Raw genomic sequence first — 21,963 nt, 5'->3', positions numbered from 1 at the left:
CAACAACAGGAGCAACGACAGCAGCAACAACAGCAGCTGCAGACAAAAAGCCAGGCTTAACCCTGACCAGAGGCTGAATCACAACTAGGGAGGGTAATTATGTATAGTAACCACATCGCTAAATACTAAAGAACCACTACCTTTGTTACGTTTACCATATTGTAGTGGTTATAGTTGTGGTTTTGTTTATAATGGAGGGTGTCATTTTGGCTACAGGGGTTGTGGCTATGGTCGTATTGACTGTGGTTCATGATACTGACTGTGATACTGACAGTGCAGAGGTTGTATTCATCATGGTACTGACAGGGCAGAGGTTGTATTCATCATGGTACTGACAGGGCAGAGGTTGTATTCATTATGATACTGACAGGGCAGAGGTTGTATTCATCATGGTACTGACAGGGCAGAGGTTGTATTCATCATGGTACTGACAGGGCAGAGGTTGTATTCATCATGGTACTGACCGTGCAGTGGTTGTATTCATCATGGTACTGACAGGGCAGAGGTTGTATTCATCATGGTACTGACAGGGCAGAGGTTGTATTCATCATGGTACTGACAGGGCAGAGGTTGTATTCATCATGGTACTGACAGGGCAGAGGTTGTATTCATCATGGTACTGACAGGGCAGAGGTTGTATTCATCATGGTACTGACAGGGCAGAGGTTGTATTCATCATGGTACTGACAGGGCAGAGGTTGTATTCATCATGGTACTGACAGGGCAGAGGTTGTATTCATCATGGTACTGACAGGGCAGAGGTTGTATTCATCATGGTACTGACAGGGCAGAGGTTGTATTCATCATGGTATTCATCATGGTACTGACAGGGCAGAGGTTGTATTCATCGTGGTACTGACAGGGCAGAGGTTGTATTCATCATGGTACTGACAGGGCAGAGGTTGTATTCATAATGGTACTGACAGGGCAGAGGTTGTATTCATCATGGTACTGACAGGGCAGAGGTTGTATTCATCATGGTACTGACAGGGAAGAGGTTGTATTCATCATGGTACTGACAGGGCAGAGGTTGTATTCATCATGGTACTGACAGGGCAGAGGTTGTATTCATCATGGTACTGACAGGGCAGAGGTTGTATTCATCATGGTACTGACAGGGCAGAGGTTGTATTCATTATGATACTGACAGGGCAGAGGTTGTATTCATCATGATACTGACAGGGCAGAGGTTGTATTCATCATGGTACTGACAGGGCAGAGGTTGTATTCATCATGGTACTGACAGGGCAGAGGTTGTATTCATTATGATACTGACAGGGCAGAGGTTGTATTCATCATGATACTGACAGGGCAGAGGTTGTATTCATTATGATACTGACTGTGATACTGACAGGGCAGAGGTTGTATTCATCATGGTACTGACAGGGCAGAGGTTGTATTCATCATGGTACTGACAGGGCAGAGGTTGTATTCATTATGATACTGACAGGGCAGAGGTTGTATTCATCATGATACTGACAGGGCAGAGGTTGTATTCATTATGATACTGACTGTGATACTGACAGGGCAAAGGTTGTATTCATCATGGTACTGACAGGGCAGAGGTTGTATTCATCATGGTACTGACAGGGCAGAGGTTGTATTCATTATGATACTGACAGTGCAGAGGTTGTATTAATCATGGTACTGACAGGGCAGAGGTTGTATTCATCATGGTACTGACAGTGCAGAGGTTGTATTCATCATGGTACTGACAGGGCAGAGGTTGTATTCATCATGGTACTGACAGGGCAGAGGTTGTATTCATCATGGTACTGACAGGGCAGAGGTTGTATTCATCATGGTACTGACAGAAAGGTTGTATTCATCATGGTACTGACAGTGCAGAGGTTGTATTCATCATGGTACTGACAGGGCAGAGGTTGTATTCATCATGGTACTGACAGGGCAGAGGTTGTATTCATCGTGGTACTGACAGGGCAGAGGTTGTATTCATCATGGTACTGACAGGGCAGAGGTTGTATTCATAATGGTACTGACAGGGCAGAGGTTGTATTCATCATGGTACTGACAGGGCAGAGGTTGTATTCATCATGGTACTGACAGGGAAGAGGTTGTATTCATCATGGTACTGACAGGGCAGAGGTTGTATTCATCATGGTACTGACAGGGCAGAGGTTGTATTCATCATGGTACTGACAGGGCAGAGGTTGTATTCATCATGGTACTGACAGGGCAGAGGTTGTATTAATCATGGTACTGACAGGGCAGAGGTTGAATTCATCATGGTACTGACAGGGCAGAGGTTGTATTCATCATGGTACTGACAGGGCAGAGGTTGTATTCATCGTGGTACTGACAGGGCAGAGGTTGTATTCATCATGGTACTGACAGGGCAGAGGTTGTATTCATCATGGTACTGACAGGGCAGAGGTTGTATTCATCATGGTACTGACAGGGCAGAAGTTGTATTCATCATGGTACTGACAGGGCAGAGGTTGTATTCATCATGGTACTGACAGGGCAGAGGTTGTATTCATCATGGTACTGACAGGGCAGAGGTTGTATTCATCGTGGTACTGACAGGGCAGAGGTTGTATTCATCATGGTGCTGACAGGGCAGAGGTTGTATTCATCATGATACTGACTGTGATACTGACAGGGCAGAGGTTGTATTCATCATGGTACTGACAGGGCAGAGGTTGTATTCATCATGGTACTGACAGGGCAGAAGTTGTATTCATCATGGTACTGACAGGGCAGAGGTTGTATTCATCATGGTACTGACAGGGCAGAGGTTGTATTCATCATGGTACTGACAGGGCAGAGGTTGTATTCATCGTGGTACTGACAGGGCAGAGGTTGTATTCATCATGGTGCTGACAGTGCAGAGGTTGTATTCATCATGGTACTGACAGGGCAGAGGTTGTATTCATCATGGTGCTGACAGTGCAGAGGTTGTATTCATCATGGTACTGACAGGGCAGAGGTTGTATTCATCATGGTACTGACAGGGCAGAGGTTGTATTCATCATGGTACTGACAGGGCAGAGGTTGTATTCATCGTGGTACTGACAGGGCAGAGGTTGTATTCATCATGGTACTGACAGGGCAGAGGTTGTATTCATCATGGTACTGACAGGGCAGAGGTTGTATTCATCATGGTACTGACAGGGCAGAGGTTGTATTCATCATGGTACTGACAGGGCAGAGGTTGTATTCATCATGGTACTGACAGGGCAGAGGTTGTATTCATCATGGTACTGACAGGGCAGAGGTTGTATTCATCATGGTACTGACAGAGCAGAGGTTGTATTCATCATGGTACTGACCGTGCAGTGGTTGTATTCATCATGGTACTGACAGTGCAGAGGTTGTATTCATCATGGTACTGACAGGGCAGAGGTTGTATTCATCATGGTACTGACAGGGCAGAGGTTGTATTCATCATGGTACTGACAGGGCAGAGGTTGTATTCATCATGGTACTGACAGAGCAGAGGTTGTATTCATCATGGTACTGACAGGGCAGAGGTTGTATTCATCATGGTACTGACAGGGCAGAGGTTGTATTCATCATGGTACTGACAGAGCAGAGGTTGTATTCATCATGGTACTGACAGGGCAGAGGTTGTATTCATCATGGTACTGACAGAGCAGAGGTGTTACGTTCCCCAGTTTATGTGTTGTAGTTTGTGTATTTGCATGTGTTTATTTCAGGAAATGGCTTCCTGAAAGTCTCCAGTTACACATTCATTCTGAAGCTATATAAAAGCCAGTGTTCTGTTCAGGAGAGAGATTTTGGAGGTAGGGATTGCTGAGAGAGATTTTTGCTGGGAGGTCATTGCAGAGATTTTGCTAGAGAGATTTTGCTAGAGATTTTGCTGGGAGTTCATTGCTGAGAGTTGGTATGTTTTGTGAGTTTGTTGCTCAGATGGAGCTTATTTGATGTCCTTTGTTTCTTAGTTTGTTTGTGAAATGGTTTAATATTCTGTTTCATTTGTTCCCAGGGGGGAAGGGGAAGGCACCGAGGGAGTGCTTAGGCAAGAGGCCCGCAGGCATACATATACCCGTAGCATATTCGCTGTCTCGGCACACTCGGTAAGACCTGGGCGGACCACCCCCTGTATTTTGGTTAGGGCACCAGGTGGTGCTAAATTAGGTAAGTAGTGGGTAGGCAGGTAAGATAGGAGAGGGGGGGGGGCTTTGAGATTTATATTCATCATGGTACTGACAGGGCAGAGGTTGTATTCATCAAGGTACTGACAGGGCAGAGGTTGTATTCATCATGGTACTGACAGGGCAGAGGTTGTATTCATCATGGTACTGACAGGGCAGAGGTTGTATTCATTATGATACTGACAGGGCAGAGGTTGTATTCATCATGATACTGACAGGGCAGAGGTTGTATTCATCATGGTACTGACAGGGCAGAGGTTGAATTCATCATGGTACTGACAGGGCAGAGGTTGTATTCATCATGGTACTGACAGGGCAGAGGTTGTATTCATTATGATACTGACTGTGATACTGACAGGGCAGAGGTTGTATTCATTATGATACTGACTGTGATACTGACAGGGCAGAGGTTGTATTCATTATGATACTGACTGTGGTACTGACAGGGCAGAGGTTGTATTCATCATGGTACTGACAGGGCAGAGGTTGTATTCATCATGGTACTGACAGGGCAGAGGTTGTACTCATTATGATACTGACTGTGATACTGACAGGGCAGAGGTTGTATTCATTATGATACTGACAGGGCAGAGGTTGTATTCATTATGATACTGACTGTGATACTGACAGGGCAGAGGTTGTATTCATTATGATACTGACTGTGATACTGACAGGGCAGAGGTTGTATTCATTATGATACTGACTGTGATACTGACAGGGCAGAGGTTGTATTCATTATGATACTGACTGTGATACTGACAGGGCAGAGGTTGTATTCATTATGATACTGACTGTGATACTGACAGGGCAGAGGTTGTATTCATTATGATACTGACTGTGATACTGACAGGGCAGAGGTTGTATTCATTATGATACTGACTGTGATACTGACAGGGCAGAGGTTGTATTCATTATGATACTGACTGTGATACTGACAGGGCAGAGGTTGTATTCATTATGATACTGACAGGGCAGAGGTTGTATTCATTATGATACTGACAGGGCAGAGGTTGTATTCATTATGATACTGACTGTGATACTGACAGGGCAGAGGTTGTATTCATTATGATACTGACTGTGATACTGACAGGGCAGAGGTTGTATTCATCATGGTACTGACAGGGCAGAGGTTGTATTCATCATGGTACTGACAGGGCAGAGGTTGTATTCATTATGATACTGACAGGGCAGAGGTTGTATTCATTATGATACTGACTGTGATACTGACAGGGCAGAGGTTGTATTCATTATGATACTGACTGTGATACTGACAGGGCAGAGGTTGTATTCATTATGATACTGACTGTGATACTGACAGGGCAGAGGTTGTATTCATTATGATACTGACTGTGATACTGACAGGGCAGAGGTTGTATTCATCATGGTACTGACAGGGCAGAGGTTGTATTCATCATGGTACTGACAGGGCAGAGGTTGTATTCATCATGGTACTGACAGGGCAGAGGTTGTATTAATCATGGTACTGACAGGGCAGAGGTTGTATTCATCATGGTACTGACAGGGCAGAGGTTGTATTCATCATGGTACTGACAGGGCAGAGGTTGTATTCATCATGGTACTGACAGGGCAGAGGTTGTATTCATCATGGTACTGACAGGGCAGAGGTTGTATTCATCATGGTACTGACAGGGCAGAGGTTGTATTCATCATGGTACTGACAGGGCAGAGGTTGTATTCATCATGGTACTGACAGTGCAGAGGTTGTATTCATCATGGTACTGACAGTGCAGAGGTTGTATTCATCATGGTACTGACAGGGCAGAGGTTGTATTCATCATGGTACTGACAGGGCAGAGGTTGTATTCATCATGGTACTGACAGGGCAGAGGTTGTATTCATCATGGTACTGACAGTGCAGAGGTTGTATTAATCATGGTACTGACAGGGCAGAGGTTGTATTCATCATGGTACTGACAGGGCAGAGGTTGTATTCATCATGGTACTGACAGTGCAGAGGTTGTATTCATCATGGTACTGACAGGGCAGAGGTTGTATTCATCATGGTACTGACAGGGCAGAGGTTGTATTCATCATGGTACTGACAGGGCAGAGGTTGTATTCATCATGGTACTGACAGAAAGGTTGTATTCATCATGGTACTGACAGTGCAGAGGTTGTATTCATCATGGTACTGACAGGGCAGAGGTTGTATTCATCATGGTACTGACAGGGCAGAGGTTGTATGCATCATGGTACTGACAGGGCAGAGGTTGTATTCATCATGGTACTGACAGGGCAGAGGTTGTATTCATTATGATACTGACAGGGCAGAGGTTGTATTCATTATGATACTGACTGTGATACTGACAGGGCAGAGGTTGTATTCATTATGACACTGACAGGGCAGAGGTTGTATTCATCATGGTACTGACAGAGCAGAGGTTGTATTCATCATGGTACTGACAGTGCAAAGGTTGTATTCATCATGGTACTGACAGAGCAGAGGTTGTATTCATCATGGTACTGACAGGGCAGAGGTTGAATTCATCATGGTACTGACAGGGCAGAGGTTGTATTCATCATGGTACTGACAGGGCAGAGGTTGTATTCATCATGGTACTGACAGGGCAGAGGTTGTATTCATTATGACACTGACAGGGCAGAGGTTGTATTCATCATGGTACTGACAGTGCCGAGGTTGTATTCATCATGGTACTGACAGGGCAGAGGTTGTATTCATCATGGTACTGACAGGGCAGAGGTTGTATTCATCATGGTACTGACAGGGCAGAGGTTGTATTCATCATGGTACTGACAGGGCAGAGGTTGTATTCATTATGATACTGACTGTGATACTGACAGGGCAGAGGTTGTATTCATTATGATACTGACTGTGATACTGACAGGGCAGAGGTTGTATTCATCATGGTACTGACAGGGCAGAGGTTGAATTCATCATGGTACTGACAGTGCAGAGGTTGTATTCATCATGGTACTGACAGTGCAGAGGTTGTATTCATCATGGTACTGACAGTGCAGAGGTTGTATTCATCATGGTACTGACAGTGCAGAGGTTGTATTCATCATGGTACTGACAGGGCAGAGGTTGTATTCATCATGGTACTGACAGTGCAGAGGTTGTATTAATCATGGTACTGACAGGGCAGAGGTTGTATTCATCATGGTACTGACAGGGCAGAGGTTGTATTCATCATGGTACTGACAGTGCAGAGGTTGTATTCATCATGGTACTGACAGGGCAGAGGTTGTATTCATCATGGTACTGACAGGGCAGAGGTTGTATTCATCATGGTACTGACAGGGCAGAGGTTGTATTCATCATGGTACTGACAGAGAGGTTGTATTCATCATGGTACTGACAGTGCAGAGGTTGTATTCATCATGGTACTGACAGGGCAGAGGTTGTATTCATCATGGTACTGACAGGGCAGAGGTTGTATTCATCATGGTACTGACAGGGCAGAGGTTGTATTCATCATGGTACTGACAGGGCAGAGGTTGTATTCATTATGATACTGACAGGGCAGAGGTTGTATTCATTATGATACTGACTGTGATACTGACAGGGCAGAGGTTGTATTCATTATGACACTGACAGGGCAGAGGTTTTATTCATCATGGTACTGACAGAGCAGAGGTTGTATTCATTATGACACTGACAGGGCAGAGGTTGTATTCATCATGGTACTGACAGGGCAGAGGTTGTATTCATCATGGTACTGACAGGGCAGAGGTTGTATTCATCATGGTACTGACAGGGCAGAGGTTGTATTCATCATGACACTGACAGGGCAGAGGTTGTATTCATCATGGTACTGACAGAGCAGAGGTTGTATTCATCATGGTACTGACAGGGCAGAGGTTGTATTCATCATGGTACTGACAGGGCAGAGGTTGTATTCATCATGGTACTGACAGGGCAGAGGTTGTATTCATCATGGTACTGACAGGGCAGAGGTTGTATTCATCATGGTACTGACAGGGCAGAGGTTGTATTCATTATGATACTGACTGTGATACTGACAGGGCAGAGGTTGTATTCATTATGATACACTGGTACTGACAGGGCAGAGGTTGTATTCATCATGGTACTGACAGTGCAGAGGTTGTATTCATCATGGTACTGACAGTGCAGAGGTTGTATTCATCATGGTACTGACAGTGCAGAGGTTGTATTCATCATGGTACTGACAGGGCAGAGGTTGTATTCATCATGGTACTGACAGTGCAGAGGTTGTATTCATCATGGTACTGACAGTGCAGAGGTTGTATTCATCATGGTACTGACAGGGCAGAGGTTGTATTCATCATGGTACTGACAGGGCAGAGGTTGTATTCATCATGGTACTGACAGTGCAGAGGTTGTATTAATCATGGTACTGACAGGGCAGAGGTTGTATTCATCATGGTACTGACAGGGCAGAGGTTGTATTCATCATGGTACTGACAGTGCAGAGGTTGTATTCATCATGGTACTGACAGGGCAGAGGTTGTATTCATCATGGTACTGACAGGGCAGAGGTTGTATTCATCATGGTACTGACAGGGCAGAGGTTGTATTCATCATGGTACTGACAGAAAGGTTGTATTCATCATGGTACTGACAGTGCAGAGGTTGTATTCATCATGGTACTGACAGGGCAGAGGTTGTATTCATCATGGTACTGACAGGGCAGAGGTTGTATTCATCATGGTACTGACAGGGCAGAGGTTGTATTCATCATGGTACTGACAGGGCAGAGGTTGTATTCATTATGATACTGACAGGGCAGAGGTTGTATTCATTATGATACTGACAGGGCAGAGGTTGTATTCATCATGGTACTGACAGGGCAGAGGTTGTATTCATCATGGTACTGACAGGGCAGAGGTTGTATTCATCATGGTACTGACAGGGCAGAGGTTGTATTCATCATGGTACTGACAGGGCAGAGGTTGTATTCATCATGGTACTGACAGGGCAGAGGTTGTATTCATTATGATACTGGCTGTGATACTGACAGGGCAGAGGTTGTATTCATTGGTGACACTGACAGGGCAGAGGTTGTATTCATCATGGTACTGACAGGGCAGAGGTTGTATTCATCATGGTACTGACAGTGCAAAGGTTGTATTCATCATGGTACTGACAGGGCAGAGGTTGTATTCATCATGGTACTGACAGGGCAGAGGTTGTATTCATTATGACACTGACAGGGCAGAGATTGTATTCATCATGGTACTGACAGGGCAGAGGTTGTATTCATTATGATACTGACTGTGATACTGACAGGGCAGAGGTTGTATTCATCATGGTACTGACAGGGCAGAGGTTGAATTCATCATGGTACTGACAGTGCAGAGGTTGTATTCATCATGGTACTGACAGTGCAGAGGTTGTATTCATCATGGTACTGACAGTGCAGAGGTTGTATTCATCATGGTACTGACAGTGCAGAGGTTGTATTCATCATGGTACTGACAGGGCAGAGGTTGTATTCATCATGGTACTGACAGTGCAGAGGTTGTATTAATCATGGTACTGACAGGGCAGAGGTTGTATTCATCATGGTACTGACAGGGCAGAGGTTGTATTCATCATGGTACTGACAGTGCAGAGGTTGTATTCATCATGGTACTGACAGGGCAGAGGTTGTATTCATCATGGTACTGACAGGGCAGAGGTTGTATTCATCATGGTACTGACAGGGCAGAGGTTGTATTCATCATGGTACTGACAGAAAGGTTGTATTCATCATGGTACTGACAGTGCAGAGGTTGTATTCATCATGGTACTGACAGGGCAGAGGTTGTATTCATCATGGTACTGACAGGGCAGAGGTTGTATTCATCATGGTACTGACAGGGCAGAGGTTGTATTCATTATGATACTGACAGGGCAGAGGTTGTATTCATTATGATACTGACTGTGATACTGACAGGGCAGAGGTTGTATTCATTATGACACTGACAGGGCAGAGGTTTTATTCATCATGGTACTGACAGAGCAGAGGTTGTATTCATTATGACACTGACAGGGCAGAGGTTGTATTCATCATGGTACTGACAGGGCAGAGGTTGTATTCATCATGGTACTGACAGGGCAGAGGTTGTATTCATCATGGTACTGACAGGGCAGAGGTTGTATTCATTATGACACTGACAGGGCAGAGGTTGTATTCATCATGGCACTGACAGAGCAGAGGTTGTATTCATCATGGTACTGACAGGGCAGAGGTTGTATTCATCATGGTACTGACAGGGCAGAGGTTGTATTCATCATGGTACTGACAGGGCAGAGGTTGTATTCATCATGGTACTGACAGGGCAGAGGTTGTATTCATCATGGTACTGACAGGGCAGAGGTTGTATTCATTATGATACTGACTGTGATACTGACAGGGCAGAGGTTGTATTCATTATGATACTGACTGTGATACTGACAGGGCAGAGGTTGTATTCATCATGGTACTGACAGGGCAGAGGTTGAATTCATCATGGTACTGACAGTGCAGAGGTTGTATTCATCATGGTACTGACAGTGCAGAGGTTGTATTCATCATGGTACTGACAGTGCAGAGGTTGTATTCATCATGGTACTGACAGTGCAGAGGTTGTATTCATCATGGTACTGACAGTGCAGAGGTTGTATTCATCATGGTACTGACAGGGCAGAGGTTGTATTCATCATGGTACTGACAGGGCAGAGGTTGTATTCATCATGGTACTGACAGTGCAGAGGTTGTATTAATCATGGTACTGACAGGGCAGAGGTTGTATTCATCATGGTACTGACAGGGCAGAGGTTGTATTCATCATGGTACTGACAGTGCAGAGGTTGTATTCATCATGGTACTGACAGGGCAGAGGTTGTATTCATCATGGTACTGACAGGGCAGAGGTTGTATTCATCATGGTACTGACAGGGCAGAGGTTGTATTCATCATGGTACTGACAGAAAGGTTGTATTCATCATGGTACTGACAGTGCAGAGGTTGTATTCATCATGGTACTGACAGGGCAGAGGTTGTATTCATCATGGTACTGACAGGGCAGAGGTTGTATTCATCATGGTACTGACAGGGCAGAGGTTGTATTCATCATGGTACTGACAGGGCAGAGGTTGTATTCATTATGATACTGACAGGGCAGAGGTTGTATTCATTATGATACTGACAGGGCAGAGGTTGTATTCATCATGGTACTGACAGGGCAGAGGTTGTATTCATCATGGTACTGAGAGGGCAGAGGTTGTATTCATCATGGTACTGACAGGGCAGAGGTTGTATTCATCATGGTACTGACAGGGCAGAGGTTGTATTCATCATGGTACTGACAGGGCAGAGGTTGTATTCATTATGATACTGACTGTGATACTGACAGGGCAGAGGTTGTATTCATTATGACACTGACAGGGCAGAGGTTGTATTCATCATGGTACTGACAGAGCAGAGGTTGTATTCATCATGGTACTGACAGTGCAAAGGTTGTATTCATCATGGTACTGACAGAGCAGAGGTTGTATTCATCATGGTACTGACAGGGCAGAGGTTGTATTCATTATGACACTGACAGGGCAGAGGTTGTATTCATCATGGTACTGACAGGGCAGAGGTTGTATTCATCATGGTACTGACAGGGCAGAGGTTGTATTCATCATGGTACTGACAGGGCAGAGGTTGTATTCATTATGACACTGACAGGGCAGAGGTTGTATTCATCATGGTACTGACAGGGCAGAGGTTGTATTCATCATGGTACTGACAGGGCAGAGGTTGTATTCATCATGGTACTGACAGGGCAGAGGTTGTATTCATCATGGTACTGACAGGGCAGAGGTTGTATTTATCATGGTACTGACAGAGCAGAGGTTGTATTCATCATGGTACTGACAGTGCAGAGGTTGTATTCATCATGGTACTGACAGGGCAGAGGTTGTATTCATCATGGTACTGACAGGGCAGAGGTTGTATTCATCATGGTACTGACAGGGCAGAGGTTGTATTCATCATGGTACTGACAGGGCAGAGGTTGTATTCATTATGATACTGACAGGGCAGAGGTTGTATTCATTATGATACTGACTGTGATACTGACAGGGCAGAGGTTGTATTCATTATGATACTGACTGTGATACTGACAGGGCAGAGGTTGTATTCATTATGATACTGACTGTGATACTGACAGGGCAGAGGTTGTATTCATTATGATACTGACTGTGATACTGACAGGGCAGAGGTTGTATTCATTATGATACTGACTGTGATACTGACAGGGCAGAGGTTGTATTCATTATGATACTGACTGTGATACTGACAGGGCAGAGGTTGTATTCATTATGATACTGACTGTGATACTGACAGGGCAGAGGTTGTATTCATTATGATACTGACTGTGATACTGACAGGGCAGAGGTTGTATTCATTATGATACTGACTGTGATACTGACAGGGCAGAGGTTGTATTCATTATGATACTGACTGTGATACTGACAGGGCAGAGGTTGTATTCATTATGATACTGACTGTGATACTGACAGGGCAGAGGTTGTATTCATCATGGTACTGACAGGGCAGAGGTTGTATTCATCATGGTACTGACAGGGCAGAGGTTGTATTCATCATGGTACTGACAGGGCAGAGGTTGTATTCATCATGGTACTGACAGGGCAGAGGTTGTATTCATCATGGTACTGACAGGGCAGAGGTTGTATTCATCATGGTACTGACAGGGCAGAGGTTGTATTCATCATGGTACTGACCGTGCAGTGGTTGTGTTGCTGCAGCAGGGTGGGGACATCTCCTCCTATGGGCATCTGTTTGGTCAGGTCCTCATCCTTCAGACAGATCCACCTCCACTGCTCCTCCAGCAGGCTCAGCAGACGACTCCAACGCTCCGCACTCGCCTCCAGGTGAGCCCTGGAAACACATGGTCATTATATAGTAACATTACAGGTACAACCAGGGTTGGGTCATTATATAGTAACATTACAGTTACAACCAGGGTTGGGTCATAACATAGTAACATTACAGTTACAACCAGGGTTGGGTCATTATATAGTAACATTACAGTTACAACCAGGGTTGGGTCATTATATAGTAACATTACAGTTACAACCAGGGTTGGGTCATTATATAGTAACATTACAGGTACAACCAGGGTTGGGTCATTATATAGTAACATTACAGTTACAACCAGGGTTGGGTCATAACATAGTAACATTACAGGTACAACCAGGGTTGGGTCATTATATAGTAACATTACAGGTACAACCAGGGTTGGGTCATTATATAGTAACATTACAGGTACAACCAGGGTTGGGTCATTATATAGTAACATTACAGTTACAACCAGGGTTGGGTCATTATATAGTAACATTACAGGTACAACCAGGGTTGGGTCATTATATAGTAACATTACAGTTACAACCAGGGTTGGGTCATTATATAGTAACATTACAGTTACAACCAGGGTTGGGTCATTATATAGTAACATTACAGTTACAACCAGGGTTGGGTCATTACATAGTAACATTACAGGTACAACCAGGGTTGGGTCATTATATAGTAACATTACAGGTACAACCAGGGTTGGGTCATTATATAGTAACATTACAGTTACAACCAGGGTTGGGTCATTATATAGTAACATTACAGTTACAACCAGGGTTGGGTCATTATATAGTAACATTACAGTTACAACCAGGGTTGGGTCATTACATAGTAACATTAGGTACAACCAGGGTTGGGTCATTATATAGTAACATTACAGGTACAACCAGGGTTGGGTCATTATATAGTAACATTACAGTTACAACCAGGGTTGGGTCATTATATAGTAACATTACAGTTACAACCAGGGTTGGGTCATTATATAGTAACATTACAGTTACAACCAGGGTTGGGTCATTACATAGTAACATTAGGTACAACCAGGGTTGGGTCATTACATAGTAACATTACAGTTACATTACATTACATTTACATTTAAGTCATTTAGCAGACGCTCTTATCCAGAGCGACTTACAACTACAACCAGGGTTGGGTCATTACATAGTAACATTACAGTTACAACCAGGGTTTGGTCATTACATAGTAACATTACAGTTACAGGCAGGGTTGGGTCATAACATAGTAACATTACAGTTACAACCAGGGTTGGGTCATAACATAGTAACATTACAGTTACAACCAGGGTTGGGTCATTACATAGTAACATTAGGCTACAACCAGGGTTGGGTCATTACATAGTAACATTACAGTTACAGCCAGGGTTGGGTCATAACATAGTAACATTATAGTTACAACCAGGGTTGGGTCATAACATAGTAACATTACAGTTACAACCAGGGTTGGGTCATAACATAGTAACATTACAGTTACAACCAGGGTTGGGTCATTACATAGTAACATTAGGTACAACCAGGGTTGGGTCATTACATAGTAACATTACAGTTACAACCAGGGTTGGGTCATTATATAGTAACATTACAGGTACAACCAGGGTTGGGTCATAACATAGTAACATTACAGGTACAACCAGGGTTGGGTCATTATATAGTAACATTACAGGTACAACCAGGGTTGGGTCATTATATAGTAACATTACAGGTACAACCAGGGTTGGGTCATTATATAGTAACATTACAGGTACAACCAGGGTTGGGTCATTATATAGTAACATTACAGTTACAACCAGGGTTGGGTCATTACATAGTAACATTAGGTACAACCAGGGTTGGGTCATTACATAGTAACATTACAGTTACATTACATTACATTTACATTTAAGTCATTTAGCAGACGCTCTTATCCAGAGCGACTTACAACTACAACCAGGGTTGGGTCATTACATAGTAACATTACAGTTACAACCAGGGTTTGGTCATTACATAGTAACATTACAGTTACAGGCAGGGTTGGGTCATAACATAGTAACATTACAGTTACAACCAGGGTTGGGTCATAACATAGTAACATTACAGTTACAACCAGGGTTGGGTCATTACATAGTAACATTAGGTACAACCAGGGTTGGGTCATTACATAGTAACATTACAGTTACAGCCAGGGTTGGGTCATAACATAGTAACATTATAGTTACAACCAGGGTTGGGTCATAACATAGTAACATTACAGTTACAACCAGGGTTGGGTCATAACATAGTAACATTACAGTTACAACCAGGGTTGGGTCATTACATAGTAACATTAGGTACAACCAGGGTTGGGTCATTACATAGTAACATTACAGTTACAGCCAGGGTTGGGTCATAACATAGTAACATTACAGTTACAACCAGGGTTGGGTCATTACATAGTAACATTACAGTTACAACCAGGGTTGGGTCATAACATAGTAACATTACAGTTACAACCAGGGTTGGGTCATTACATAGTAACATTAGGTACAACCAGGGTTGGGTCATAACATAGTAACATTACAGTTACAACCAGGGTTGGTCATTACATAGTAACATTAGGTACAACCAGGGTTGGGTCATAACATAGTAACATTACAGTTACAACCAGGGTTGGGTCATAACATAGTAACATGGCAGGTACAACCAGGGTTGGGTCATAACATAGTAACATTACAGTTACAACCAGGGTTGGGTCATTACATAGTAACATTACAGTTACAACCAGGGTTGGGTCATTACATAGTAACATTACAGTTACAACCAGGGTTGGGTCATTACATTGTAATAGTAACATTACAGTTACAACCAGGGTTGGGTCATTACATAGTAACATTACAGTTACAACCAGGGTTGGGTCATTACATTGTAACATTACAGTTACAACCAGGGTTGGGTCATAACATAGTAACATTACAGTTACAACCAGGGTTGGGTCATAACATAGTAACATTACAGTTACAACCAGGGTTGGGTCATTACATTGTAACATTACAGTTACAACCAGGGTTGGGTCATTACATAGTAACATTACAGTTACAACCAGGGTTGGGTCATTACATTGTAACATTACAGTTACAACCAGGGTTGGGTCATTACATAGTAACATTACAGTTACAACCAGGGTTGGGTCATTACATTGTAACATTACAGTTACAACCAGGGTTCATTATATAGTAACATTACATAAGGGTTGGGTCATAGTAACATTACAGTTACAACCAGGGTTGGGTCATAACAGGGTTAGTAACATTACAGTTACAACCAGGGTTGGGTCAGGGTTACATAGTAACATTACAGTTACAACCAGGGTTGGGTCATTACATAGTAACATTACAGTTACAACCAGGGTTGGGTCATTACATAGTAACATTACAGTTACAACCAGGGTTGGGTCATTACATAGTAACATTACAGTTACAACCAGGGTTGGGTCATAACATAGTAACATTACAGTTACAACCAGGGTTGGGTCATAACATAGTAACATTACAGTTACAACCAGGGTTGGGTCATTACATAGTAACATTACAGTTACAACCAGGGTTGGGTCATTACATAGTAACATTACAGTTACAACCAGGGTTGGGTCATTACATAGTAACATTACAGTTACAACCAGGGTTGGGTCATTACATAGTAACATTACAGTTACAACCAGGGTTGGGTCATTACATTGTAACATTACAGTTACAACCAGGGTTGGGTCATTACATAGTAACATTACAGTTACAACATTACAGTTACAACAGGGTTGGGTCATTACATAGTAACATTACAGTTACAACCAGGGTTGGGTCATTATATAGTAACATTACAGTTACAACCAGGGTTGGGTCATTACATTGTAACATTACAGTTACAACCAGGGTTGGGTCATTACATAGTAACATTACAGTTACAACCAGGGTTGGGTCATTACATTGTAACATTACAGTTACAACCAGGGTTGGGTCATAACATAGTAACATTACAGTTACAACCAGGGTTGGGTCATAACATAGTAACATTACAGTTACAACCAGGGTTGGGTCATTACATAGTAACATTACAGTTACAACCAGGGTTGGTAACATTACAGTCATTACATAGTAACATTACAGTTACAACCAGGGTTGGGTCATTACATAGTAACATTACAGTTACAACCAGGGTTGGGTCATTACATTGTAACATTACAGTTACAACCAGGGTTGGTCATTACATAGTAACATTCATAACCATAGTAACATTACAGTTACAACCAGGGTTGGGTCATTACATAGTAACATTACAGTTACAACCAGGGTTGGGTCATTACATTGTAACATTACAGTTACAACCAGGGTTGGGTCATTACATAGTAACATTACAGGTACAACCAGGGTTGGGTCATAACATAGTAACATTACAGTTACAACCAGGGTTGGGTCACATGTAATCAAAAAAAAAATAAACGGTAACTGTAATCAGTTATGGAACCAGGAAAAATATTGTAATCAGATTACAGATAGTTTAGAAAAACTTGATGACTGCTTATTGAATTGGGAAAAAATACATTATGGCACCTTTCTGTTTTCTCAATGACATTCAGATCTGAGTGAGTTTGACCACAAATCAGAGACCGCTGTGATGACACACCAACGCGTTTAATGGATCATTTTTGTCTTCTTCTAATGCCTCTTAAAGGTAAAGTAATCCAAAAGTAAGTGAAAGTAACAAGATTAAGTCACTGAGTTTGGGTAATCCAAAAGTTAAATGACTGATTACAATGTTGGACAGGTAACTAGTAACTGTAACAGATTACATTTATAAGGTAACCTACTGAACCCTGGTTACAATACGGTTAAAATGTCTACAATACAGTTATAACATGGTTGACAAATGGTTATGACATGGTTACAAGACGGTTATGACATGGTTACAAGACGGTTATGACATGGTTAAAAGACGGTTATGACATGGTTACAAGACGGTTATGACATGGTTAAAAGACGTTTATGACATGGTTACAAGATGGTTATGACATGGTTGAAACATGGTTACAAGACGGTTATGACATGGTTACAAGATAGTTATGACATGGTTATGACATATTTAGAAGATGGTTATGACATGGTTACAAGATGGTTATGACATAGTTGAAACATGGTTACAAGATGGTTATGACATGGTTACAAGATGGTTATGACATGGTTACAAGATGGTTATGACATAGTTGAAACATGGTTACAAGATGGTTATGACATGATTACAAGATGGTTATGACATGGTTACAAGATGGTTATGACATGGTTGAAACATGGTTACAAGATGGTTATGACATGGTTACAAGATGGTTATGACATGGTTACAAGATGGTTATGACATGGTTACAAGATGGTTATGACATGGTTACAAGATGGTTACAAGATGGTTATGACATGGTTACAAGATGGTTATGACATGGTTGAAACATGGTTACAAGATGGTTATGACATGGTTGAAACATGGTTACAAGATGGTTATGACATGGTTACAAGATGGTTATGACATGGTTACAAGATGGTTATGACATGGTTACAAGATGGTTATGACATGGTTACAAGATGGTTATGACATGGTTACAAGATGGTTACGAGATGGTTATGACATGGTTACAAGATGGTTATGACATGGTTGAAACATGGTTACGAGATGGTTATGACATGGTTACAATGTGGTTATGACATGGTTGAAACATGGTTACAACAGTTTCAAACATGACCATGATCAGGTCCATCACCATGGGGCGGCAGCGTAGCCTAGTGGTTAGAGCGTTGGACTAGTAACCGGAAGGTTGCGAGTTCAAACCCCCGAGCTGACAAGATACAAATCTGTCGTTCTGCCCCTGAACAGGCAGTTAACCCACTGTTCCCAGGCCGTCATTGAAAATAAGAATATGTTCTTAACTGACTTGCCTGGTTAAATAAAGGTAAAATTAAAAATAAAAAAAAGACATGTAAGCAGAAGGTTTAAGCAGTTATACATCTCCAGGTGGATACTAGGACATAATAACATGGTTGTGGTGAAGAGGAAGAGAGAGTTGTGGTGAAGAGGAAGAGAGAGTTGTGGTGAAGAGGAAGTGAGGGCTGTGGTGAAGAGGTTGGGGTGGGTTTGTCAACCATTACAACTGGACATATTTCAAAGTGTCCAACATCTGGAAGCATTTGGACGAGGAAACAAGAGACTGAAAGTTACACAGAGAGTATCCTTCTCTTTAGGGCAGCCAAAACCAATTCTGTGTGTGTGTGTAAATCCCCAAAACATTCTCCCTTGTGGGGACATTTCCCAGGTCCCCACAAAGACAAAGGCTATTTTAAGTGAAAATAAGATTTTTAAACGGAAATCAATGTAAGGTCCCCACAAAGATAGTAAAATATATGGTGTGTGTGTGTGTGTGTGTAAATCAACGTGTGTGGTTATACAGCATAATGTGTATTATTATTCAGTGTGTGTGTCTGTGTGTGTGTTCTTAAATGCTTTGTTTTGACATTCTGAACATGATGTACAGCCGCACAGTCCCATAGCAGCTACTCTAATTATACATGTCCAGTAATTAAGACATAATGAACCCTAAATAATACACACACGGCAGCACACACCCACCCTGATAACAGCTCAGCCTTAACCCTCTCCCATAGGGCAACACTGAGTACATGGGGTTGCAGTGTTTCTAACTAGTTTCACATCTTCACCACAACCCTCTCTTCCTCTTCACCACAACCCTCTCTTCCTCTTCACTACAGCCCTCTCTTCCTCTTCACCACAACTCTCTCTTCCTCTTCACCACAACTCTCTCTTCCTCTTCACCACAACCCTCTCTTCCTCTTCACCACAACCCTCTTCTTCTTCACCACAACTCTCTCTTCCTCTTCACCACAACTCTCTCTTCCTCTTCACCACAACTCTCTCTTCCTCTTTACCACAACCCTCTCTTCCTCTTCACCACAACCCTCTCTTTCTCTTCACAATCCTCTCTTTCTCACAACAACCCTCTCTTCCTCACAACAACCCTCTCTTCCTCTTCACAACCCTCTCTTCCTCTTCACAACACTCTCTTCCCCTTCACAACACTCTCTTCCTCTTCACAATACTCTCTTCCCCTTCACAACCCTCTCTTCCACTTCGCCACAACCCTCTCTTCCACTTCGCCACAACCCTCTCTTCCTCATCACAACCCTCTCTTCCTCACCACAACCCTCTTCCTCACCACAACCCTCTCTTCCACTTCACCACAACCCTCTCTTCCACTTCACAACCCTCTCTTCCTCACCACAACCCTCTCTTCCTCACCACAACCCTCTCTTCCTCACCACAACCCTCTCTTCCTCACACAACCCTCTCTTCCTCACCACAACCCTCTCTTCCTCTTCACAACACTCTCTTCCTCTTCACAACACCCTCTTCCTCACCACAACCCTCTCTTCCACTTCACCACAACCCTCTCTTCCTTCACCACAACCCTCTCTTCCACTTCACCACAACCCTCTCTTCCACCACAACCCTCTCTTCCCTCACCACAACCCTCTCTTCCTCACCACAACCCTCTCTTCCTCACCACAACCCTCTCTTCCTCACCACAACCCTATCTTCCTCATCACAACCCTCTCTTCCTCACCACAACCCTCTCTTCCTCACCACAACCCTCTCTTCCACTTCACCACAACCCTCTTCCTCATCACAACCCTCTCTTCCTCACCACAACCCTCTCTTCCACTTCACCACCACCCTCTCTTCCTCACCACCACCCTCTCTTCCTCACCACCACCCTCTCTTCCACTTCACAACCCTCTCTTCCACTTCACAACCCTCTCTTCCTCACCACAACCCTCTCTTCCTCACCACAACCCTCTCTTCCTCACCACAACCCTCTCTTCCTCACCACAACCCTCTCTTCCTCACCACAACCCTCTCTTCCTCTTCACAACCCTCTCTTCCTCTTCACAACACTCTCTTCCTCTTCACAACACCCTCTTCCTCACCACAACCCTCTCTTCCACTTCACCACAACCCTCTCTTCCACTTCACCACAACCCTCTCTTCCACTTCACAACCCTCTCTTCCTCACCACAACCCTCTCTTCCACCTCACAACCCTCTCTTCCTCACCACAACCCTCTCTTCCTCACCACAACCCTATCTTCCTCTTCACAACCCTCTCTTCCTCACCACAACCCTCTCTTCCTCACCACAACCCTCTCTTCCTCACCACAACCCTCTCTTCCACTTCACCACAACCCTCTTCCTCACCACAACCCTCTCTTCCTCACCACAACCCTCTCTTCCACTTCACCACCACCCTCTCTTCCTCACCACCACCCTCTCTTCCTCACCACAACCCTCTCTTCCACTTCACCAACCCTCTCTTCCACTTCACAACCCTCTCTTCCTCACCACAACCCTATCTTCCTCACCACAACCCTCTCTTCCTCACCACAACCCTCTCTTCCTCACCACAACCCTCTCTTCCTCACCACAACCCTCTCTTCCTCACCACAACCCTGTCTTCCTCACCACAACCCTCTCTTCCACTTCACCACCACCACCCTCTCTTCCACTTCACCACAACCCTCTCTTCCACTTCACAACCCTCTCTTCCTCACCACAACCCCTCTTCCTCACCACAACCCTCTCGCCCTCACCACAACCCTCTCTTCCTCACCACAACTCTCTCTTCCTCTTCACCACAACTCTCTCTTCCTCACCACCACCCTCTCTTCCACTTCACCACCACCCTCTCTTCCACTTCACCACCACCCTCTCTTCCACTTCACCACCACCCTCTCTTCCACTTCACCACAACCCTCTCTTCCTCACCACCACCCTCTCTTCCTCACCACCACCCTCTCTTCCTCACCACCACCCTCTCTTCCACTTCACCACAACCCTCTCTTCCTCACTCACCACAACCCTCTCTTCCTCACCACCACCCTCTCTTCCTCAC

The 21,963-nt window shown here is 43.7% G+C and overlaps 1 protein-coding gene and 2 long non-coding RNA genes across 8 annotated transcripts in view; 2 read left to right on the top strand and 1 right to left on the bottom strand.

The window, feature by feature from the left end:
- Nucleotides 1-13,041, bottom strand: part of LOC118373813 (utrophin-like) — a 92,719-nt gene extending 79,678 nt beyond the window's left edge. The window contains exon 1 of the mRNA XM_052523867.1: nucleotides 12,862-13,041. Coding sequence (XP_052379827.1) covers nucleotides 12,862-12,915 — 54 coding nt within the window. The 5' untranslated portion in view covers nucleotides 12,916-13,041. The remainder of the gene's footprint in view (nucleotides 1-12,861) is intronic.
- LOC127931378 (uncharacterized) lies at nucleotides 927-11,415 on the top strand. 4 transcript variants are annotated; one of them, XR_008140910.1, is made up of 3 exons: nucleotides 927-1,489; nucleotides 5,465-5,860; nucleotides 10,746-11,415. It is a non-coding gene; the product is annotated as an uncharacterized LOC127931378 (long non-coding RNA). The 4 variants fall into 4 exon arrangements; XR_008140913.1 differs by lacking the exon at nucleotides 10,746-11,415 and adding an exon at nucleotides 8,387-9,087; XR_008140914.1 differs by lacking the exon at nucleotides 10,746-11,415 and adding an exon at nucleotides 5,925-6,329.
- Nucleotides 13,042-13,101: 60 nt separating the features above from the next.
- LOC127931379 (uncharacterized) lies at nucleotides 13,102-14,306 on the top strand. Of its 3 annotated transcripts, none has more exons than XR_008140915.1 (3): nucleotides 13,102-13,249; nucleotides 13,367-13,483; nucleotides 13,833-14,306. It is a non-coding gene; the product is annotated as an uncharacterized LOC127931379 (long non-coding RNA). The 3 variants fall into 3 exon arrangements; XR_008140916.1 differs by having other exon boundaries at nucleotides 13,328-13,483; XR_008140917.1 differs by lacking the exon at nucleotides 13,833-14,306 and adding an exon at nucleotides 13,640-13,781.
- The last annotated feature ends 7,657 nt before the right edge of the window (nucleotides 14,307-21,963 follow it).

This window comes from Oncorhynchus keta, chromosome 8 (assembly GCF_023373465.1).
Source record: "Oncorhynchus keta strain PuntledgeMale-10-30-2019 chromosome 8, Oket_V2, whole genome shotgun sequence".
Lineage (NCBI taxonomy): Eukaryota > Metazoa > Chordata > Actinopteri > Salmoniformes > Salmonidae > Oncorhynchus > Oncorhynchus keta.
The sequence above is the reverse complement of the archived record's forward strand: the minus strand, read 5'-3'. Positions and strand labels throughout refer to the sequence as shown.